This window comes from Lactuca serriola, chromosome 2 (assembly GCF_051521515.1).
Source record: "Lactuca serriola cultivar US96UC23 chromosome 2, Lser_US96UC23_V15, whole genome shotgun sequence".
Classification (NCBI taxonomy): domain Eukaryota; kingdom Viridiplantae; phylum Streptophyta; class Magnoliopsida; order Asterales; family Asteraceae; genus Lactuca; species Lactuca serriola.
In genome coordinates, this window is record NC_136409.1 from 166,386,696 (window position 1) to 166,406,612 (window position 19,917).

Here is a 19,917-nt window from a genome sequence, read left to right on the forward strand (position 1 = left end):
CGAGCTTGAGTATTGGACTACTCGGATCATAAAACTTGTGGGCTTAACCGAGCATTGTTATATTTATACTTTTACTCTTTGTTTTATTCATATTTATATTTACATATTAAATAGCTGAATTGAGTTGAACTCACGTGCAGTTTTATTGTAATTTAATGTAATTTTTTTCAAGAGTTAATCAAGTTAATTGAGCCAAAGTCGAAAGTCTCGATTACTTTATTAAGCTTAAGCCGAGCTCGAGTAGAGTTTCGAGCTTGCCAGTACTTGAATTGATTCAGATTGATTACATCCCTACCTTCAACATCCCTTCCTCTGCCTTTTTTTTTTCGATTGACGGATAAACCCGAAACCTTACTCCTTACTCATATGTGAAGTGTAAACCGCCATAAAAAATTGAAAGATTTGCAACAAAGTTAACCATAAGAACCCTAGTCTTAAATCCATTATGCTCATAATTTCAAGATCAATATTCAAAGGCGATGAGAATATGTTCTAAATCAAAACAAGGATTTCCAATTATGCACAACGGTTATAGATGTGAACAAAAAATAAGAAATCAAAAGAATGAGAAACTACAAAATTAGAAACAAATACATTCATGAACTTATTGTTGGTTCTATCAAGGTCAGTATTTATGTATCAAGGTTAATATTTTTGAATTCGATCTTTCTGATACAACTAATGCAAAAATCATTCTTTTTGAAAACTGTTTATCCGCGGTTATCCCATAAGAGCTTGGAAACATAAAAAGTTCTGTTTATAAGGGGTTAACGTGTACGGATCTTTCCAAAAAAATCTTTTTAAAACCATTTATATAGGGTTGAAGTTGATATTTATGATACAGTCTCACCATCACCATCGACGGATTTATTGGTAAAGGGCAAATGTGTTGAAGATCGAAGGAGGATATTTATGAAAAACATTAAAAGATCATTTACACGGGTTTGGAGAATAAGGTTAGATCATTGGTGGAGTCGTCGGAGATGAGGAAAAAAAATGAGAAGCAGTAGGGTGGTGTCTGATACCCCTTGATTCAAGGGTGAATGATGATGATGATCGGTTGCAGGTAGCGTCAAAGGTAGTGGCGGTGGTTGTAGGTAGCATTTAGGGTTGGAGGGTAAAGTTGACAACGGGAGGATGAAAACATTAGAGTTCTTATTTAATTTCTTTCTGTTAATTTACTTAGTCCATGTAGTTTATAAAATGGTGAAAGAACATAAACAATAAAATTAAGGGTATTTTGGTCATTTTTCTTAGACATATCGTCTATTTTCTAATGAAATTTGACAAAAAGACCAACCATACATGATTTTTAAACCACAAGGATCAAGTGCATATGCATTTTGATATTTATATTCACCATGCAAATTCTAAAAAACCGTGTTTAATTATGTCTTTATTATATAAAATAAAAATAAATATAACATAATTTTTGTTGAATATATATATATATATATATATATATATATATATATATATATATATATATATATATATATCAGATTTTATAAAAAATTATTCTAGTAAAGTTTTTTTTCTCAAATTTGTTATTCACTAACTTCCAATACATATTGTTCAAACTCACTAGTTGTATACATCACATCTTATATATATGTTGAAGTTAATATCATTATATATATATATATATATATATATATATATATATATATATATATATATATATATATATATCAATTAAGGATTAACCTGCAAATCAACCTTGATTCAAATCTTTCTAATAAATTTTAAAATTTGATATGCTTCACATTGATAACAGGATGTCTGGATCCATCAAATCAATAGATACCCAAAGGGCAGACACAACGCTGACAAAGAAAGAGGGGAGGGAAGGGTTAAAGAGCCTTAAAAGAAAATTTATAAAATTATAATGTTGTGTGCCCTCAATGAGCTAGGAATTTAAATACATAAACATTGGGCTTCTTGGATTTTGATTCTCCCCAACATCAATAAAATGTCTTTTATTTTATTTAATCTTTTGTGCGATGGATCATGTTGATTTCGTTCTTGATCCGCTACTAATTAGTATGTATGGAAGTTTAGCTTTTGTATATAATAACTTCTAGTGATTCATGACTAAAATTTATAAATCTGTCATGGGATACCCGACCCATTAATTTGACCCTTTTAAAATAGAAAAAATTATAGATTCGCTTTAACCACTAAAAGAATTTTTTTTCTGATTTAACCACTAAAAGTTTGTTTTTTCCAAAATAACCACACAAAGTTTTTTTCCCATATTGAATAGCAAACATCAATATTTCTCTTTGTTAAATATGGTTTTTTTTAGGAATTTTTTTTTAAGTTTGAATGGTTAAATCATAAAAGAAAATTCTTTAAACGGTTAAACCAAACAAATTCCAAACTATAATTGTTTTTACAAATCCAATTTTTTATGTAGTGATTTATTTTATGAAAAATAAAAAACTCTCAAAGGTTAATTGTTTTGGTGGTTAAACCGAAAAAAAAAAAAAAAAAAAAAAAAAAAAAAAAAAGTACAATGTGCTTTGAGTGAGTCTGGGTAGGATTTTTTAACTGAAAAACAGTAATAGCTTTACAATTTACACCATTATTATTATGTATATCACAGTTTCACACAGTATTATTAATAAAACATTACCACATAAAATTCTAATGCATCCTAAAATCCTATATAGTAATAATCACATTTTAATTAATGTTTAAAATAATGACGAGACGATCTAAACATCCAGTTGCATCTTCAATCAAAACCTTTACAAAAGTAAACATGTAACTTCGCTAATGAAAAAAGGAATCAAGTTTTATGGGATGAATCGAAAAATAAATCAAATTTTGTAAACGGTAAAAAGTAAAAACACGTACAAATTTTAACATGTCAATATGTCATAATAATAATAATAATAATAATAATAATAATAATAATTAATTAATTAATTAATTATGGTTTTAGGAAAAAGGCATTGGCGAAAATAAAGGACGGAAGCAAAATTCTGACTTACTGAGCATATGGAGAACGGTAGAAAGGCATCGTCTTTAAGGTGGGGAATCCTTCGTCGAGCCCTAATTCCTTCTAGTTCGTCCACTGCTTCAGGTAAGATCCGAATCTGCCACACGATTTGACCTACAAATGAGATATGAGCTGATTCTAAGTTATGAATTTGACCATGCAAGTTATGAATGATCCGATTGCTAATTATAGATTCCTTCTCTGTTTAAACTTCAACTTGATCCCCTTTGCGTTTCTCTCTGTTCGTATAATGGTATAGCGTGCGTTCAAACATTTGAAAATCTCAAAACGCCGATGATTACTCACGCTTATGGAATGTTGAAATCCGAGACGTGATTTAGAAAATTGATGATAACGATTACATAAAAGATCATAATCTATTATGAAAATGCTGTGCAGATGAGCAATCTGAAAAAGGTATCAAGCGTATTTCCAGAAAGGCGAATCAAGGATTCAGCTTGATACCCTTCCGGTTAGTGGATAACGCTAAGCTTGAGCATAAAGAAGTGATTTCCCCTTCATTACCAAAGGCCACAGAAGCTTGTGTATGCTATACATTGCCCAATCACAATGCAGCTGAGCTTTTCCTTTAGTAAGATTCCTTTAAACTCATTCTTGTTGTATTTCTTTAGGTTTAAGTTCATTACAGAAAAAGAGAGATTTTACTTCTTATGCCATCATTGCTAACTTATATAATTCAATGCAGTCAGAGAGTTGACAATCACGCAAACCTTGAAGATTTTAAGATCTGTAACACATTTGACATTGACAACACAGGCCTTGTTTGTAAGTTTTCTTCACACTCAAAAAGATAAGTCCCCATAATAAATACTAGAGTCTTCACTTTTAATGTTTATGTATTTTCTTACTGAAACAGGTTCTTGGCCATCAGAGGAAGTCCTTGCTTATCATTGTTTATCACAACTCGATTTGTTCAGGTTTATTTATAAGTTTCTTCTTACTATTATCATTCTCGTTTTGTTTATAATTTTATACCCGCATACTAAACCTACTAATTCAGGTGTAAGAGAGTGATTGAACTTGGATCAGGATACGGCTTAGCAGGCTTACTTGTTGCAGCTGTCACCGAGGCATTAGAAGTTGTTATATCAGATGGAAATCCTCAAGTAGTTGATTGTATCCTCTTTTTTAACATCCCCAAGCACACGTATCAAGATACTGTCAATCTGACAAGATGACTTCCTAAGGGGTTACCCATCTTAGTACTGCTCTCACCCAAACACGCTTAACCACAAAGTTTTGATGGGATCCAGTGCCTTAAAACACACGAGACTAGTCTGTTGTAGACACTGACTTCCTAGGGGTCACCCATCCTAGTACTGCTCCTACCTGAGCACACTTAACTAAAGAGTTCTGATGGGATCTGGCGCCCTAATGACTTTAACAACTTTGATTTGACTTAAAATTGAGTAGCCTTAACATTTAGATATTCAGCGTAACATAAATGCAAATTCAAGTGTTTTTGGTTGTACGAAAGTGAAATCAATGATGTTGCATTGGAATCACGAAGAGCTCTCAGACATTTCCAACAGTTTTGATATCATTATTGCAAGCGATTGGTAGTCTATACAACTTTTTTCGCCTTTATACTCCATAATTTTCTAAAATAATCTCGAATTCTTTTATATAATTTTGTAGTACTTTTTTCAAAGAATTTCATAAAGGCCTTGTTCAGACTATCAAGTGTTTGTTGAAAAAAGAAGGGCACTCAGAAGCCATATTTTTGGGCCCTAAAAGAGGCAACTCATTGGATGAGTTTTTACTGGAAGTCAAGGAAAGTGGTTTGCAATTTACAGTAAATGAGATTTACAACAGTGAAGTTTGGAGGCGTCATGAGAGCTTCGTTAATGGCGACACTTCATGGCCTAACTATGAGAAAGATCATTGTTACCCTTTATTGGTTAGAATTACACTTTAAAATTCCAAAGAAAACTGATAGAATTTTTGTTATCACTTTAAAAAGGGATTAATCATTAAATCTTGTTGATGTTTTTGTTTGTTTCGTTAATGACAATATCTTTATGTGGTTACTTTTGTTGAGTGAAAAAAACACTGTATATTTACCAGAAGTTTTTGTTTTTGGCTAAGAAACGCATTCACATTTTGACTTTATGTTTATCGACTTGAAAAGTATTGAACTTTTATGAGTGATTTTTGTTAAAGTTTATGATACAAATAACTACAAAACAAAAGACAAAAAAAATCATTTTAGTGTCAATGATAGTACATAGAGTTATTAAATATCTAGCATTCATTGATATATATATATATATATATATATATATATATATATATATATATATATATATATATATATATATATATATATATATATATATATATATATATATATATATATATATATATATATATTTTCAAAATAAGAAGTGAATTATTTATACAACCATTATATATAATATTTTAAGATTCTACATCCATTGTATTTGAAAAAATCCACACAAATGCTTTTTTTTTCATATTAAAACTGAAAACTGTTAACTGCAAGAAACCGGTTGAGTTCCCAAGTTGAACTTTGAAATAGATTCAAATATTCAATGTAACAAATTATCATTTTTGACCAGTTAAATGTAACAATGTGTTTTTCCATATGATATATTTTTTTATCATTTTATGTAAGATTGATGTGAAATGATAAACTTATTATATTAAACAGTTAAGAAATTTTATCATATTTCTGTTAGCATAGACTTGTTGCACAAACTATCTGAAAGCTAGTTTTTTACTTTTTAGTTGAAAAACTATCTTATGAATTAAGGTTGTAAGGTGTGGGTAACCCCACTTGTGTTTTCGTGACATTGCAATATAAAATGATATAAATGGACATTTAGATATATAACTAAAAAAATAGATAAAATTAAGGGTATATTTGGATTACTTTTGAAAATGCTCTATAAACTTATCAAAAACCATATCAAAATAGTTTATTAAAAACTAGTTCATAAGTTAAAATAAACTAATTTTATGGTTTTACCAAAATTTATTTTTGGTAAAGAATATCAGTCTTCTGTCTTTTGAAAACAATCATATTTGACATATTTGTGGACCATATATTTATTTTCAATATAAGATTCTTTTTAGAGACTATAATGTGGCAATTTAAAAAAAAAAATCTCCACATAGACTGACAAGTCAAGTATTCTTGGATTCACTTTGTGTTGACCCCCATGTGAGTTATGAAAACAAGTATACAAAAAGGCAAACAGTATTCACATGAATGATGCTTAAAATGTCCCAAGTGTTGGTATACACATGAAATGGTGGTTGTGGTGATGCCCTTTTCAATTATACACTTTTATCTTATTAAATTATTTGTTAGGGTATAATATTGAAATGTGGCCATGTTAATGTGATGAGGTCCAAATCAAAAGACTAAAGCATGAGCAAAAGGCCAATCAAATGACACATCTCCATTATGTTTGAATAAATAATTATATATATATATATATATATATATATATATATATATATATATATATATATATATATATATTATAATTAAGGTGAGAAACAATTTTTTGGACTTCATTTTGTTAACAAAATGCTAGAATAATATAAATGTCTTTATATACTTTGTGTTCCGAATACTTTCAACTAAATGAAGGACTGCATAATAATGAAATCATAGATGTGTCATAACCCACAATTGTGGATGGTTACGTTTCCATTTTTAAATGAATTGCTTTTTTAAATTCCACAACCTTCTATTAAATCAATGTGACAATGTGTACAAGATTTATGAGTTTACACTTTTGGTTACTTAAGAAAAAGTTTAATTATATTAGTAAATTCTTTCATAAAGGACAATTTTCACATTTAAGTTATGTATTAGATATATTAATATATCTTATCCGAAACCTCTTTTTATCCTTTATTTTCTTTTAGGAATTTTGTTCACAAACTTTTGGAAATTCCTAGACATATTCTTTATTTTCTTGCCATGGTGACGTATGTTTGTGTGTGCAAGAAGGGAAACTATTTAGTAGTAAGCGCAAAACAAAAAACAAAAAAAGAGCGAAAAACAAAAGCATAAAAAGCTTATTTTCATATAATTATAATTCAAACATTTAGTTTTTTCATTAACCGTTGTTTTGATAAGATATCTGTGCTATTAATTTTTTTTCATAAATTTTCTTATATTTTTTAGTTTGGTCCAAAGGTAAATAGGTTATTTTAAAAAAATAACAACAAATGTTAAAGTATATATATATATATATATATATATATATATATATATATATATATATATATATATATATATATATATAGAGAGAGAGGTTCAGGTGTTTAAACTAAGTATTATGTTATTGTATGTATAAATGTAGGTCAATCAAAATTAAATAAAAAATTAAATAATTAAATAGATAAATATAGATTAATTTAGTCATTTGTTTAATGACTTCTAAAAATAATCCCTAGAATCATGGTATCTCTCCAGTTTAAATCTCGTTCCCCTCTTTATCTAAAAACCGATTCTGAAAACCCTAAATTGAACAAATCGACACCACCAGCGACCCTTTGTGGGGATGCCCTTCATTGTCTTCTTTATACAGCGAGACATTTCGATCGATCGCAAGGGGGGGCTGAGAAAGCGAATTCGGTACTTGTTCTTGTGTTTAGCGCTGAAATCGGGAGTCTCAGTAGGGAGGAGCTATGGCGGAAGCTCTGGGAAAGTACCTCTCTCAACATCCTGACCACTTAACCTCACGTGATTTCCCTCCACCAGCAAAGTCGCGAAAGTAAGGGCGTCTGCAACTGCCCAATCAACACCCTCCCCTGATTCGATCATCTTTAATCGGTCGCCCCTGTTGTCGCACTCAACAGCTAAGGGTCGTTTTTGTCCGATTTTTGTTGTTGTACACCCAAAGCGAACGTTCGCAGGTGAACCGATTTTGACTTTTCGTTGGTCAACCCATGTGTTTCGAGTCAATTTCACATATGTTTGCTTACAGATGGAGTTACGAATCTGAGTCATTCGTAGTTGATTGCAATGCAGTTTACCACAACGAACCCGAGCCAAACGGTTACAGACTCGGTGCGAAACCCAGCCAACAGGTTCGCTGTGAACCATTGTCCTCCCTGATGTCGATTTTTTTACCAGCATTCACTCTTTCTTCTTTTCCATGGTTTCTATTATATTTATTTGTTGTTATATCAATCGATGCATAACTCTTTCTTCCTTTCTATGTTTCTTCGTTCTTCGATCTGTTCATACGAATTTTCAACAAACTGGATTCATGAATTCTTTGTATTCTGAAATTGGTTTCTTTGCAGGTTTGCTCGATTGAACACGGTTGTTTACAAGTCTTCGCTTCATCATATCCCTTAATAACTTATGTGAGTAATCATTGATTTAATTAATTGTGATTTTAAGTTTCTTCTAGTAAAATATTCATGTATTACTGCTCTATTGTGATTAGAAGTAGTGGGACTTGTTAATTTGCGTGTTCATAATTTTATGATTGGATTAGATTTAGAAACTCAAATCCTTAGATCAAAACCATGACTTTAGATCCAAAATGTTTGCTATAGTTAATGTGATGATGAATGAAATCGGCATATTGTGATTGGAGAAACATACGCATCAAATCCCTCCTCAAATCCTTGTATGTCTCTTTCTAATGTAATGGGCCTAGCTTCAAATGAAGTCTTTGATTTTTGCATTCCAAAAGTTTGTGAAAAGTCTTGGTTTGGAATTTATAAGAACCTTACAAATTATAAGTATATTCTTGATTGTTGTCAATTCTGCATAACTAAATTAGAAAATTGGTACAAAATTGATTGTATTTTTTTATTTAACTTAAATCAAAACTGAATTGTGTATCCATGCAGGTGATCCATTGAGTGTATGTTATGGTCTAAGGGTACAACTTCCCATTGCAACAACAATAGCAGCAACCAAATGATTCAGATTCTCCTCGGAAAAATCAACCTGCTCCAATAGAATGCATACCGTAACTGAATCTTGAATTCCAATTCTATCATAATAGAATCACGAATTCCAATTCTGTTGGAATGGAATATGGATATTTTTCTCACTGATTTATGCATTGGATTTGTTTCCACAGAAGCAGCTGATGCTTGAAGAATGGACCATGAAATTGAAAGTGATTCTTAGCAACATTATTTTTTTAGAATGTATTAGTGTCTTTGTTAGATTTTGATGTTTTTTTTTCTCGATTTGAAAGTTTTTTTAGTTTTATTCTTTAAAAATAAATGTAATTCTTAGCAAATATTACATGTATTCTATAAGAATTAATGTAATTTTTGTTTTAATTCTTCAACTGATGGTTCGAGAACTTTGTTATTCTACAAGAATTTTTGTTATTTTTGAACATACTCAAACATATTCTGTCAGAATGTCCTAACTAAAAACCTTATAATATGTAAAATCGGATTTTTAAAATTAGTAGAATCTTTGATCCCTTAAAATATGCAAATTTCCTTCATTAAATCTATGTTAACTGACTAAAATACCATTCTAGTTAAATTAGATGGTATTTTTCAATTATATTTAATTAAATAATATGTATTAATCACTTTATTAAAATAAGTAAAAATGATTGGCTTACATTTATGCATACAATAACACAATAATTACTTTGAATAGAATAACCTAAGTCTATATATATATATATATATATATATATATATATATATATATATATATATATATATATATATATATATATATATAGCTTAGGTTATTTTGTTTTTTCTAACTAATGTATGCCAGAATGCACAAATTTGGACCAACGGATGTAATTCATCAATGGACATGATTTGAGAGTGTATGATATTACAATGGGATAGTATGTACCATATAATCACACAAATTTTAGCAAAAGGGTATTTTGGACAATTAACTAAAATTATAAAAGGAAATTTTCGGATATTTATGGATAATTAATTCTCCTAATTTTAAAAATATGATTTTTTTTAATTAATTCAGTTTTAATTCTAACATAATTTGTAAAAATAACCGATTTATCCTGTGAGAATATTTTTTAGTTAGAATGATACTCTTTTAGAATTTTATTCTATTAGAATATTATTAAATAATAACAAAGTTCTGGAATCCGAGGTGAAAAATAACTACATTCTAACATATTCTGTCAGAATAACATAATGTCCATCATAAACTACTAAATACATTATGAAAAGAATACACAAAATAGATTCTTAAACTAATAATATACCAAATAATTAATTGTGATTCTTTGAATAATAACAACATTCTGAAAGAATAACAAGTGTAATTTTTAAAAAATAACAACATTCTTAAACATTGAGTGTGATTATTCTTTAATTCATTCTTCTAACCTTTCCCATCAGTTCTTCAAACTATTCTTCAAGCCATTTCTATCACAAATTTTGTTAGAATGCAATAGTAAAATTCTGTTAGAATACATTATCAACATATAAATATTAAAATTTTATTAAAATAAAACAGTAAAATTCTAGCAGAATTTATTATCAACATATAAATAATTAACCAAAACCATAATCGGAAGACATGAATAAAAAAAATTAACAGATTTTTATCCTCTCAATTTATTAACAATCAAATGAATAAAAAAAATTAACAGATTTGATACTTTCATGGTCCTGCAAAACAATTTATAATACAATTGAAACAAAGTTGATTCAAGAGTTTTGTTAAACACCTTACTTACAACAAAAACCTTTATGAAGAAACCATTTATATTTGCCAAAAAAATAATTAAACTTATATAAAAAGATTGGATAGAAAATCCAGAAACCTCATTTAAGCATTTTATCGAGCAGTTGGTATGCAGCATGAAGCTTTCTTTAAATTCTCAATAATGACAGCTTATCCCTTGGCCAATCTTGAAACCTGTGAAAAACATGAAAAACAAAAATATTGTCTCTTAGGATTTTTAACAAACTGTTGGTAGGCACTAAATAAATAATTGGTTGCTCAATGTCTTTTTCAAATTCAAGCACAGGGGAGCTCAAACCTTCTATCACTCCATCCTCCTTCTTAATTGGATTGCGAATGAAATGACTAACCATTGGAGAACCAGCGATATCAGCCATAACCACTTTAGAAGAAATCTTCGATCCCATCACTTCTGATTCAAACTTATTGACAAGAAGAGTGATTGATTTAGCTTTCAGAGGATCAGATGGTAACTTAGAAACCTCATCAGACGGTAAATCAGGAGGAACCGCCTCCATGAGAACAACACCAACAGTATCCACTGAATAAGGAAGAAGAGACGAACATATTAGGACCATCAACGAGCTAATCCGCCACCGGAGGAACAAACACCGCCGGAAAAACGAAGGTGAAAATCGCCTGATGCCTTCTCGGTCTGATGAAGAGGGAGGAAGAAGAAATTGGGTCTCTCATGTGCCTGCCGATCAAAAAAAGAAAAGAGCAGGGATTAGGGTTAGTGAGATGAACAACGATTTAAAAAAGATCTGTGATACTCATTTAATGATTTTCCAAATATACAACATTTATTTTTGGTTTATAAAGGTAAAATGAATAAGTTACCCTTTATTATTTAATTAATGATTTTTTTTTCCTAAATTTTGATTGGAGTATTTAGGCACACAATATTTGCTAAAAACATTTGAACCTATCTCATATATATATATATATATATATATATATATATATATATATATATATATATATATATATATATATATATATATATTCTTTTGTTTTGAAGAACAAAAAAGGTATGTATCAGATCGCACTTAATCAAGATTGTTGATTCAAGATCCATTTTTACATTTACTAAAAACCAAACGTGATTATAGAAATTACTTCATATTACACATGGCATTGGCATGGATCATGCTTACTCAATTATTATGTATTATAATATAATATATAATATAATATAACTTTATGGTATTATAACTCAGCCTTTTGTTTATATATCAAAAAGTTTCATGTGAAACCTAAATAAAATCGTAGATGCTAATGTTAATTGTTAATTACATAATTATATTGCAATATAAACGTTGATTTATCAATTTGGGCTTGTATTTGAGTATCTTTTTATCTTCGTTTTTAACTATTTACGATAAATTCTACGGATGGCGCCAAATGATGTGACTCTAATCTCTAGGAGGTCATTTGGACAACTGCTATAGCGGGAATCTAAGAACACAGTGCAAAGTCGTTATAATCGCCCCTTAGATTGTGTCTCGAGAGCAGACTCCGACGATCAAGTTAGATTGGTTTGTAGAGAGGAGAGGGTTCTTCCTTGTCAGAGAGAACCATATTGGTGTTGTGGAGGAGTGTATGGGCATGATGAAGGTTGGTGCCTTAGGGTTTAAGGGTAGTGGAAGGAGTCTAAGGAGAAGTCCTATTCCATGGAGGAGGCAATATTATATTTATAAGGGACAATTAGGTCAATGGAGGATTAGGTTAGGCCTTAGGCCAACCTAATTTAGGCCTAGGCAAGGCTGCCTGGGGGCGCCATACAAGGCTAGCAGGAGAGCGTGAGACAAGGTAGGTAGGCGGGCGCCAGACAAGGTAGACAGGCGGGCGCCATGCAAGGCAGGTTCGGCAGGCGGGTGCTAGGCAAGGCAGGGCCAGTAGGTGGGCGTCAGGTAGGACTGGAAGGTGTGTGCCAGGAGGGCAGGCAGACGCGTGCCAAACAAGGCAGGCCAACGCTAGGTAGGGTTGACATGCTATAGTTGTCTAGGTTATGCTAATAAACCTAACATCATCAACTATAAAATTCAACGAAATGACACAATTTTGCTATTTAACACAACATTTCAGTGAATTCTAGAAAGTTAAATGAAATATTTATTAACATTATAAAAAATGCAATTTTTCGTTCTAATAGTGCATTGTGATTTTCCATTGACCTTCAAATTAACGTTGTTAAGATTGGGATTTGATCTAAAAGTGTTTTTCATCTTGCAATATTGTTAACATAAAAGCGCATCGTGATGAAAAGATCTCCCCAAATTGAATTAGTTATAAGTCTAAATTTGAAAGCACGTCTTTATCTACTCGTTAATAAATTACATAAAGTCTGGAACATAGTTATAAGCTAAAAGCTAATATCACAACTCAAAAACTAACTATCCAATATAATCATAGATGACAAATACATACTAATATCATTTTCTCATAAAACTCTTTTATCAGGTGCAATGAAAACAAAACACAATGCATAAAAAAACTTATATTTGTCATCAATCATAAAATCACATAATAAAAAAAATAACAACTCACCAAGTTGTAAGTCTATATGTGACTTTGTGCAATGTTCAATTTGTAACATCCTAAGTTCAGAAGTGCAAGTTCAGGGTTCAAAGTGTAAATAATGATGGTCAACTCGGCGAGTCCATGGGTAGACTCGGCGAGTTGAGTCGCGATTCGGGTCGCGTGTTAAGTGGCCAACTCGGCGAGTCGGCGGCTGGACTCGGCGAGTTAGTGCTGAAGAGAGAAAAACCCTAATCTTCGGGATTGCACCCTATTTTAAGGACTTAATGTCCTCCCTTCAGTCCCCTTAGCCCCCTTTGAAGTCCAGAAAACCCTAGATTCGTTGGTGAGAGCATTGGAGAGCAAATTGGAGCTTTAAGAAGTGATTGGTGAAGAGATTTTGAAGATTTAGAGGATTGGAACAAGGGGCTTTGCAGAGATTGGGATTATTCTTCAGTTAGAGCTTTCTTTTGAGGTAATAATTCGTTGCTTGAGCTTTTGTGCATCTAGATCTATCATTTGTGGAAGTTTTGGGAGCATATCTAGTGTTATGTTGAGTTTGGGGGATGGATCTGAGGTTGCTACCTCAGATCTGGGATCGAGATGATTCAGAAGTGCATAAAGCCCCTGTCCTTGAGTTGTTAGTGAAGCCTTCTTGTCCCAAACCCTAGCCCAAGAGTGTTTTATGCTTAGATCTCTTTGGATTCACGTAAAGTTTGCCACTTTATGTGATGGATGGGTTGTAGGAGAGTAGATCTATGGTTGTGAGTCCCTGCATGGCTTAGAAAGCCACTATATGGATTAAGAACTAGAGGTACTCGGCGAGTCACATGGATGTACTCAGAGAGTTGGATGAAGATAGGCAGGAACTCGACGAGTTGGAAGAACAACTCGACGAGTCTGTTGAAGATTGCCTTGGACTCAGCGAGTCTGTTCTTGGACTCGGCGAGTCTGGTCGTGGGACCTTAACTTTTCTGGTTAAGTTGTGAATCGGTGAGTCAAGGGACGACTCGGTGTGTTGAACAGGATGGGACTCGAGGATTCTTGAACTTGGCGAGTCTCGGGGTGACTCGGCGAGTAGAGTCGAGGCATGGGAGTTTTCAGAGCATAGGAAATCGACGAGTCATCGGGTTGACTCGACGAATTGAGTCGTGATATGGGGTTTCTCAGAGTATAGGGACTCGACGAGTCAGCGTGTTGACTCGGCGAGTAGAGTCAGTCAGGAAGGTTGACTTTGACTGAGGACTTTAACTTTGACCAAGTGTTGACCAACTTGACTACCAGGGGTATTTTGGTAATTATTGGTACTTATTGGTTTGGTTATTTGGTAATGATCATTGGTGGAGTTCGTGCCGGTGGTCGTAGCAGCGTGGTCTTAATCCTTCAAGTCGGCAGTTGCAGGTGAGTTATCCTCACTATATCGATGGGGTCTAAGGCACCAAGGTTGGCCCCCTTTACCGGATGGAAAGTCGGATAGTTGTTGATTACTTTATTGTAGAGTTATGTTACGATATGAGCATGAGATATACGTGTGACTGGAAGGACTTATGTGTTATGGATAAGTAATTATATGATATGTGATCCGTATGAGTAGGGATGCGATATGAGTATGAGTTATATGTGTGACCGGAAGGTCTTAGTTACCATGAGAAGTATTAGCTAAGTTGATAGATGTTATCTGATTCGTATAAGTAGGATTGCGATATGAGTATGAGATATATGTATGACAGGGAGGTCTTATGAGTTACGAAGAGTATGCGATATAGGTTGTCTTATGATATGTGATCTGTATATGTCATGTATGAACTGTATGTTATGGACCGGAAGGTCAATGGAGCATAGACCGGAAGGTCAATAGAGTATGAACCGGAAGGTCATTATGGGTAAGACTGGAAGGCCTACCAGGTTTGGGACGGAAGTGTAACGCCCGCAGATCCGGGCTAGTTAATTTAGAGGCAATAGGGGTCGAAAACGACTTTTTGACAAAAGATTATTTAGAATAAATAATCTTAACCAAGTTGTGGAATATGTCCCAAGGTTTCCTTACATATAAATAACGCCAAAATCCGAGTTATAACGAAGAAGTTATGACCCGTCGAAGTTTTACGGCAAAACCGGCACGGCACCGGGAAGCGTAAATAGTGAATTTACGATAGAGCGAGATTTAGCCTTAGAAATCTAAACAAAAGTTGTAGAATATGTTAAACTAAGAGCGTCGATAAAAAGAACGCCCAAATCTGACTTCGTATGAGGAAGTTATGATTTTTCTAAAATTCGGCTTAGCAGTGCACGACCCGAAACTCGAATTTTAGTTCGAGCGGTTTTTGGCTTACGCGACCTAAATGAGAGTTGAAGATCTCATTAATAGGAACTCAACGGTAAAAAGATGGACGAAAACGGAGTTCGTATGAAGGAGTTACGAATTCTTCGCGGTCATTTAACAGTCTAAACGCCTCCTACTGTTAAATTTGAGATCGGTCAAGAATTAGCCAACGGAGTTTAAACGAAAGTTGTAGATCTTGATTTTACCTACGCGTGGATATAAAGAAAGTCGAAAACGGAGCTCGTATGCGAGAGTTATGATTTTTCTAAGTTCGAAGGCTGATACGCGATAGGGGGTGACGTGGCACCACCAGAATTGGACACGTGGCACCACCAGATGGCCACCACATGGACCAACTCGGCGAGTAGGTCCCCCCTACTCGGCGAGTCCATCAGATTTTTGCACTATAAATAGAGGTGTCGGGCATTCACTTCTCTTCACCCCACAACCCTCTTCTTTTTCTCTCTAAACTCTCTCTCTAAGCCTCCCTAACCCCCCAAAGCCTAGGGTAACTCCCTAGCACGAGGCGGAAGCCCCAGAGCGCCCGACGGCTTCGAGAAAAGAGCCTTTTAGCTCGGGAATGCTGCTCCAGCGAAGCCCGGTTTTCGAGAAAACCCGCTGTAAGTGAGCTACGTCTAACCTACCTTTAGTTTAGCTTATGTTTTAATATAGTAATGTTATTAGGACCTTATAATAAGTACTTGGGCTATTATTATGGGTTATATAAGTATCGTTTAATGCTTATATAATAATAATAATAATAATAATAGCTAGACTATTAATTAATCGCGGTTATCATTAGACTAAACCCTGTGGTATTGATACTAGGTTTTATCGAAGGAAATTGTTTTGAGAATATCGAAGCGTTGTCCGAGTGCTGAGTCATCACCTTTCAGGTGAGTGCATAGTCCCTTTCATCTTACACATAGATATGAATTATATTATATAAACTACGTGCTATGTGTACATATTATCTGAATACTTGCTGTCTATGCTGGATGAACGTTTTATACATGTTTTAAATAATTTAAACTGTATACGTATTTTATACGAATATGTTGGGTATGACATAGGTAGATGAACGATGAGAGATATAAGATGATGAGAGTATATGTTGGCAGCTATAGACTTAGTGCCTATTGGACAAACACTGGTAGCTATGGACTTAGTACCTATTAGATGTTGGTAGCTATGGATTTAGTACTTGTTAGGAATTGGTAGCTATGGACTTAGTACCTATTAGTTGGACGCTGGTAGCTATGGATTTAGTACCTGTTAGGAATTGGTAGCTATGGACTTAGTACCTATTTGTAACACCCCAAAGTTTGGAAAGCCAAGAAAAGAAAGAAAACCTCAAGTTTAGGGGAGACTCGGCGAGTCCATGGAGGGACTCGGCGAGTCTGAGCGGGATCCGGGTTGTGGTGAAAGCGACCGACTCGGCGAGTCGGCCAAGGAGACTCGACGAGTTGGGTCTGATCGAGGAAAACCCTAAATCCGGGACTTGGAGCCTATTTAAGCGTTTCATTCTCTTTCCTAGGGTTCCTTTACTGCCTTTCTACCTCAGAACACCAAACCCTAGCCGCCATATCCGTTTTTGAGCTAGATCTTGCCTTGAAGAGTGCACTAAAGCTTGGAGGAGGAAGAAAGACCTTGGAGGTGCAAGAAGGGACTGTAGATCTGGGATTGAGGAGTCATTTCAGACCAATTGGAGGTAATAAGCTGTTGCTTGGACTCCCTTTGCATCTAGATCTATTCTTATGTGTGAGTTTTGGTCATTATTGGTATGATATGTAACCAATTCGAGTTGGAGGTTCATATCGGAGGTTGCTACCTCAGATCCATGTTGGTTTTGGTCTTGAATCCCCTAAAGTATCAGCCCTTGGTATGTTGAAGAGGCATGTTTGCCATAAACCCTAGTTTAGTGTGTTTTGAGCATAGATCTCTCAATCTACACGTAAAGTTTGCCACTTTACGTGGGGAATAGGCCCTAGAAGTATAGATCTATGAGTTGGAAGCTCTGTTTGGCTCGAAAAGCCACTGCATGGATTGAGGACTGGATAGACTCGGCGAGTCCTTCGAGTGGACTCGGCGAGTAGCTTGAAGATGAGGAGGAACTCGACGAGTAGGATGAACAGCTCGTCGAGTCGGATGAAGTTAGGCATGGACTCGGCGAGTTGGATGAACAACTCGACGAGTTGGTTGAAGATTGTCTAGGACTCGGCGAGTCTGTTCTTGGACTCGGCGAGTCAGATCGCGAAACCCTAAACCCTTTGAGTTGAGACTCGAATCAGTGAGTCGGGTGGTGACTCAGCGAGTTGGACAGGTCAGGACTTGGAACTAGTTGGACTCGGCGAGTCATGGACTGACTCGGCGAGTCGGGTCACGAATAAGAAAGACCCTGAGCTTATGAACTCGGCGAGTCTTTAGGAAGACTCGGCGAGTAAGGTTGACCTGGAAGGTTGACTTTAACCAGAGTTGACTTAGTTGACTGTCAGATTAAGTGTTATATGTATATTGATAGCTCGGAGAGCTAGAGGAGCAGCGGTTCAGGGGATTGTCGAGTAGCAGCCAGAGGTTTATCAGCAGGGCTCAGCAGTTCAGGTGAGTCTCCTTCCAGTAGGAATGGGTCTAAGGCCACAATGCCGGCCCGTTTAGCTAGCAGTAGTTTTCGGATGTTGATCTGATATAGTAGTTAGTATGTTTGATGCCTTCGTGGCTCAGACAGGATTTATGTGTTATGTGTTCCGGGCTACGGCCCGAAGTAGTATGCAGTATACGTGTGTTCATGCTAGTTGATATGTTTATGTTATGTTCTGTTCAGTTAGCCCGGACTTCGGTCCGATGCAGGGGACAAGGTCCCAGTTAGTCCGGACTTCGGTCCGATGCAGGGGGCAAGGCCCCAGTTAGCCCGGACTTTGGTCCGATGCAGGGGACAAGGTCCCAGTTAGTCCGGACTTCGGTCCGATGCAGGGGACAAGGTCCCAGTCAGTTTCCGGACTTCGGTCCGATGCAGGGGGCAAGGCCCCAGTTAGTCCGGACTTCGGTCTGATGCAGTGGGCAAGGCCCAATATGTGCTTTATATGTTTTTGTGTGGTATGTGGTAGATTGGGGGAGCTCACTAAGCTTCGTGCTTACAGTTTTCAGTTTTGGTTTCAGGTACTCGGTTTTCAAAAGAGGAGCTCGGGAAGATTGCAGAGCACACACCATAGTCAGTTAGCCTGGGAATGTTTGACTCTGATAATGATATTATGTTTTGAATTTAATACTCAAAAGTTATGTTTGACTTATGATACGTTGTTATAAATCTATTTTTAGTAATGTTTAAAAGAAATTTTTAGTCATGATTTTTGGGTCGTTACAAGTTGGTATCAGAGCCTTGGTTTGAGGGATTCGGGCGCACTCCTGAGTGTGTTTGAACTCAAACTAAGGAAGTGGTATATAGTTTTCAAAAGAAAAATCGTAGTTACAAAAGAATTTTGAGAAAAGAAAACAATTTTTAGAAAAAGCAAAAAGAGTTTTGAAAAGAGAAAAGGGTGTGGTGCATGCAATCAGCCGAGCTCAAGTAAGTACTCCCAATTTACCCATACAACTTATATTATGATTATCAGTATCGGTTTCAGTTTCAGTTTCAGTTCCAGCTTCAGTAGAACAGCATGCTAGAATAGGACTAAGGATCTAGGATGATGCCTTATGTGCCTGCTTTATGTGTTCAGCTTTATGAGAATTGCATGCTAGTATTGAGTAGACAGCAGTAGGATAGCCTGTTTAGGTTATGCCTGGTAGCACGAGCTTAGCATTGTATGCTAGTGTAGTTTCTCGTTATGAGAATAGTTTTGCCTGAGTATGTCTCCTTTATCCGAATGCTGCTTGCTTTGTGCTTTGTGGGACTCCGAGTGGTGGGAGTTAGCCATTAGGTGAATACGTCACATCACATGTGAGCAGGGTTGAATAATCTCAGAGTGCTGGATTGGGCCCTACTGCGCAGCTCTCGTTTGAGTCCAACCGTTGTAGGGACAAGACTTTTACTCGAAGGATTATCCGAGCCTCATTACATGTGATGGTATTCAGGTGGTGGCTAATTGGCATAACAAGGAGGCCTTCAGCAGCTGAGGACTGGTTTGAGTAGAGTCAGAGGTTCCCTAGGGCAAGCCTAGGATGAGAGTAGCAGAGATCAGTTGAAGAGTAAAGGGGACTTGGTGGAGTTGAGGTAACTCTTGAGGAAAGTACGGATAGATGTGGAAGGTAGTAGGGGCCCATACTACTGAAAGCAGAGGATCCGTATTCGATTCAAGAGGGGCTGAGGCAAAATCAAGGAACTAGTAGAGTATGCGAGAAATTCCTCAG

General features: G+C 34.9%; 1 protein-coding gene and 1 long non-coding RNA gene across 4 annotated transcripts; both read left to right on the forward strand.

The window, feature by feature from the left end:
• Positions 1–2,965: 2,965 nt before the first annotated feature.
• On the forward strand, positions 2,966–5,058 carry LOC145087302 (S-adenosyl-L-methionine-dependent methyltransferases superfamily protein). Its single transcript, XM_079025240.1, has 7 exons — positions 2,966–3,091; positions 3,407–3,599; positions 3,714–3,793; positions 3,885–3,945; positions 4,029–4,144; positions 4,455–4,587; positions 4,667–5,058. Exons 1-7 carry the CDS (start codon positions 3,007–3,009, stop codon positions 4,944–4,946), a joined length of 948 nt encoding a protein of 315 aa, XP_078881366.1. The 5' UTR covers positions 2,966–3,006; the 3' UTR covers positions 4,947–5,058.
• Positions 5,059–7,499: 2,441 nt separating this feature from the next.
• On the forward strand, positions 7,500–9,330 carry LOC145087303 (uncharacterized). Of its 3 annotated transcripts, none has more exons than XR_013700767.1 (4): positions 7,500–7,927; positions 7,999–8,101; positions 8,321–8,383; positions 8,879–9,330. It is a non-coding gene; the product is annotated as an uncharacterized LOC145087303 (long non-coding RNA). The 3 variants fall into 3 exon arrangements; XR_013700766.1 differs by having other exon boundaries at positions 7,502–8,101; positions 8,879–9,000; positions 9,115–9,330; XR_013700765.1 differs by having other exon boundaries at positions 7,502–8,101.
• Positions 9,331–19,917: the final 10,587 nt, after the last annotated feature.

What these genes read in the sequence shown, in the direction of transcription:
- LOC145087302 (XM_079025240.1), top strand. Translation starts at nt 3,007, where the DNA reads ATGGAGAACGGTAGAAAGGCATCGTCTTTAAGGTGGGGAATCCTTCGT. An exon ending in TAGTTCGTCCACTGCTTCAG is followed by an intron (nt 3,092 to 3,406) that starts GTAAGATCCGAA and finishes AATGCTGTGCAG; the next exon opens with ATGAGCAATCTGAAAAAGGT. An exon ending in TCACAACTCGATTTGTTCAG is followed by an intron (nt 3,946 to 4,028) that starts GTTTATTTATAA and finishes CTACTAATTCAG; the next exon opens with GTGTAAGAGAGTGATTGAAC.